Below are 4,448 nucleotides of genomic sequence, written 5' to 3' on the forward strand. Positions count from 1 at the left end.
GTCCTATTATCTGATATATAATATAGGCTAAAAGAAAATATGTAGCAAAACCTCTGAAACGCAGGAGTGAATTTTGGTGCAAGAGTGTGTGAATATATTCATGACTCAAATTAAACGTGTATTTCTAAATCTAAAAGTATGAATTCTGAATCACATAACCTCCAGTGTAGGGCAGGCTATGTGTAACAAAAACAAAACGAAAACAACGATTTTTTTTTATCAATTGTATAGCCTAATTATATGCAGGCCTAGGTAGTTAAGTTATTTTTAGTGAAATACAACGAAATATCATGTATATTTGTTATAGCTGAAAACCTGCTCTTTATGAAAATTGATGTTCAGTTTATCAACTAGGCATACTATAAATTAAAATCAATATAAATGCCTGACCTATTAAATAAACAAATCTGGTGACAATTTCGACGTAAAAAATAAACAAATTTAGACCGTATTTTCGATGCAGTGTCAGACTATAATTGTGCTTAAATGTCTTGTGTCTGCGCGTGCATGTGAGAGTAGGCCTACATAGACGCGCATGTCCATCAGCTCAGATCTCAGATCAGTAATTATAACGCTGATGGAAGTGACTACCATAATTACCTACCAGCAGACCACGTCCGGCTGCCGCCCTCCGAAACCATGACGATGAGCCGCAATGACAACACACGTTGACCTCACCCCGCAGTCTGCAGCGAAGCCGAGATGATCGTCGTTTTGGCAGGTGACCTATTATCAAGGGCGGTTTTGTTGGGGTGGGGTGACAAGGCGGAGGAGAGAAAGGGGGCTTTCAAGTGCGTTGTAGCTCTAGGAAGTGCCGCTGTCCGTGGGGCTCAAAGACTAGCTAGCCCATGTGCTATGTTGACCTATAGACCTGGTCACAAGAGTAAGCTTTGGTGCAGTTTAGCTTCAGGAGGCGGTTCACCTTTAGCGGCAAGTCAGCCATGTCAGCCCCTGTATACCACACCTGTACGGCTGATGACAATCTGCATTATGCTGATGCAAGTTTCCCTCAGTTAGCGCAACTAACCCACCACCTCTCCACGTACACAGTGCCACGAGTTCCTTTTAATGTTCTCTTTATTCAATCACTGCTGTACAGTAATGCACACAGGCACAGTCTCACAAAGTTCATCGAGTATGCATTTTGTAATGGTGAGTGTGTTTTCAAGCAATTAGACGCAAGCTTGGTAAATCAGAGTGTTCAATAGGGAAACGGTAAATCAGTATAAGTGTGTGAACTCCTGAGAGCAGCCAAGCTTTATGGACATGGTGAGTTTCATGAGTGTGAGCAACTGTAATAACAGTTATAATATCGCAAGACAAGAAGACAGATAGTATACTTCATCACGAGAGGTGCACAGTGAGAAAGAAAAGAGATGTTCCAGAAAGAAACACAGGTCACTAAGACAGTGAAGTAAGTGATTAGGACAAATGTACAATAGTGCAATGTTTTTCATTTTACAAATAAATGCAATTATTCAGTATTACAGTGTTATAGCAGGTACAGCCAGAGATTGTATAATATTTACATTATGTACTAGTCACGTTCATTTCTGTCCCTCTTCAGTTTGACTGTGAGAGTCGAGACGCATGAATTGAGCTCAACTGATTTCTTGCAGTTGGGTAGAGAGTTCTGCACTGGAGGAAAAGTCTCTTTATAAGGTGCTTGGCCTCTGTCCAGTACAGCTGTGTATGTGTGTTTGTATAAGTATGTATATTTTAATGTAGAAGAGGGATTAAGATTTGTTGAAAGTGAGCTGTTATCTTGTGTGTGTGTGTGTGTGTGTGTGTGTGTGTGTGTGTGTGTGTGTGTGTGTGTGTGTGTAAGTGTTGGTCATCTCAGGTGTCTGCAGCAGTGAGTGGGCTGTGTGGGTGGCTGGCAGGCGGTGTGTGCGTGTTGGATGTGTGCGTGTGTGTGTGCTTAGGGCAAAGCAAAACACTCGAGTCCGCCTCACACTTGGTGGTCCTCTCACCCCACATCCCCTCCCCCTTCACCATGGCGATGCCCGTTTGGTTCAGCTTGATAAGCAGATCGAGAGAACGCTTCCTCTTCTCCTTCATCTCCCTCCCTCCATCTTCTACCTCTTCCTCTCCGTCGTCCCCGTCTCGCTCCTCCTCTTCCTCTGACTCACTGCTCATGTCCTCCTTCAATGTCTCTCCTATGAGGCTTTGTGCTGTGCTGTCCCGTGTCAGTGCAGCTGTACTCGGGTCCTTTTTCACAGACAGGTCGAGGGGGCCGTCCGCATTGGGGGCTGTCCGCTGCAGTGCCTGCGTGATGTGGGAGAGCTGGGAGCGGATCTGGGTCAGGTGGTCCCACAGGAGCTGAGCGGAGGTCCCGTCTTGAGCCAAAATGGTGGCCGCGCGGTGCTCTGCCTGATGGTATTCCTGCAAGGCACTGGAGAGATCCTCCAGGAGGTCTGCCTCTCTGTCCCGGTCTCTGTCCTCCATCTGCTCCCTCACCTTCTCACCTCCTCGGCCCACAGGGGCGGGTGAGACCACCTCTCTGGGGGGACTCTCAGATGTGGCTCTTCTCAGGTTTGTGTACCACTCATTCACTGAGCTGCAGAAAGATCAGAAGATGGCTTTAATCAGCGTTGTGTTTTAACACAAAACAATATTATAAATTTAAAATATTATACATTCATTGAAAATCTTGAGAAATGTAACTGCAAAGATGCCTTAATTACTACCACTGAAAAATATAAACAAAGAAAACCACCCTGAACAAACAGAACAGCACAAACACATGCACACACACAGTCGCATAAACACATCATCTCTTTCAAATGGTACCTGTTTAGGAGGACTTTATCTGTAGTCATGGCACCACTTGGTGTGTTTCTGTGTAGGTTTCTAAGGAAGTCTAGGGGGACCCCACCCAGTGATGGTTTCTTCTCAGCTGGGCACTCTGATGACTCTGAAGGGGGCGCTGGGCGCTTGACTCCATGCTCCAGACCCCAGACCCCTGTCCTTGATCTATCTCCAGCACGTAACTCTGGCTCTGGGGAGGCCCTCTCAGGCGAGGTCCAGGCTGCTGGAGAGGCCTGTGTGGAAGTAGGCCGAACAGCTGGAACTCCCCACAGGCTGAGCTTGGCTGGGTAGGGGGGTGTAGTCGGGGCTGGGGAGGCATCCTGGCTGCTGAGCTGGGGGGATTTGAGCGTCTTAGACAGATGCAAGGGGGAGGGGGGCGTGCCAAGCGAGTGCTCACACAGGAAGGGGTAGTAGAACCGAGGAGGCAGGAGGGTGCGCTCGGCAGCCGTGTGCGGGTGTGTGAGGAAGGGCAGGGTGGCGAGCTGGGCGTGTGTGTGAGACGAGGCCGGGTTGAGGTAGGAGAAGAGGCCCGGGGTGAGCGGGTAGCTGAGGCCCAGCAGGGACAGGTTGAGCGCCGGGGGTTCGGGAGGAGGTGGCGGGGGGTAGCAGGACAGCGAGGACGCGCCCCTCTCCCCCGCCTGCGCCTCCGTTTTAGGTTTGGCTTGAGTCGGGCAGCCCAGCAGACGCCACGACTCGGGCAGCAGTGCGGGCGTGGACAGGCACGCCTTGGGCAGCCGGTACTGCCGCAGCCGGCTCTCCACCTCGAAGGAGCGCGCCCGCAGAAGCTGCTCCTCCAGGGAGAACGCGTCCGCCATCACCACGTCCGCCTCCTGCTTCGTGTGCTTGGCTCCTCCTCTGTCCTCGCCTCCAGCAGGTTCCAGGCGTAAAGTGGCCGTCCCTTTGCCCTCTGAGCCCTCCTCTTCCCCTCGCCGGTCTTCCTCCGGAGCTCTGCTGGGGCTCTGCTCCGATGCGGCGGCGGCCTGCTCCGCCTGGTCCTTGGGTGGGCTGCGGTGGCCCAGACCTGCCTGCAGCCGCAGCTGGTCGGCGTGGAGCAGGTTGCCCTTCTTGTAGGGCCAGTCTGAGTCGATGAGCAGCGAGAGGGAGTTCTTGCACAGGCTGTACTTCATGTGGTTGTACAGGTGGGACTTCTCCATGCAGGTGAAGGGGCACTGGAAGCACTTGTAGTTGTAGGGCTTGCCCCACGGCCGCGGGATGTAGTGGGGCTTCTTGGGCTTGCGCTCCTTGTGCTTGGTGCACCCCATGTTCACCTTGCAGGCCTGCTCCTCCTTTGACATGGTGGCCAGAGAAGGGGAGAGGAGGAGAGAAGAACGGAGGAGAGAGAGAGAAGTCTTCTTTCCCCGCGGACTCAGGGGGTGGATGTTGAGTGGAAGGACTTTTGCACGGGACACTTTTGTAGATGGAGATGAAGCTCTTCTCGTCTGCTCTTCAGGAGTTTGGCTTGCTGCTCAAGCTGTGGCTAAGACAGAGAGACAGATTGTCTTGTTAATATCGTCATCATTATAATAAGGGGGGTGTCTTCACTCCCAACAGCAATCTAAAAGCCCCAAAAGATGAGGCTCAGTCGTGACTGTAGAGCTGTGTGTGTGTGCATGCATGTCTGTGTGTGTGTGTGTGTG

The 4,448-nt window shown here is 51.0% G+C and overlaps 1 protein-coding gene across 1 annotated transcript; it reads right to left on the reverse strand.

Annotated features, from left to right (window-relative positions):
- Positions 1 to 1,772: 1,772 nt before the first annotated feature.
- Positions 1,773 to 4,106, reverse strand: prr35 (proline rich 35). The gene is made up of 2 exons (XM_031561277.2): positions 2,794 to 4,106; positions 1,773 to 2,560 (listed from the first exon to the last, which is right to left on the reverse strand). Exons 1-2 carry the CDS (start codon positions 4,104 to 4,106, stop codon positions 1,840 to 1,842), a joined length of 2,034 nt encoding a protein of 677 aa, XP_031417137.2. The 3' UTR covers positions 1,773 to 1,839.
- Between the last annotated feature and the right edge of the window lie 342 nt (positions 4,107 to 4,448).

This window comes from Clupea harengus, chromosome 23, assembly GCF_900700415.2.
Source record: "Clupea harengus chromosome 23, Ch_v2.0.2, whole genome shotgun sequence".
Classification (NCBI taxonomy): domain Eukaryota; kingdom Metazoa; phylum Chordata; class Actinopteri; order Clupeiformes; family Clupeidae; genus Clupea; species Clupea harengus.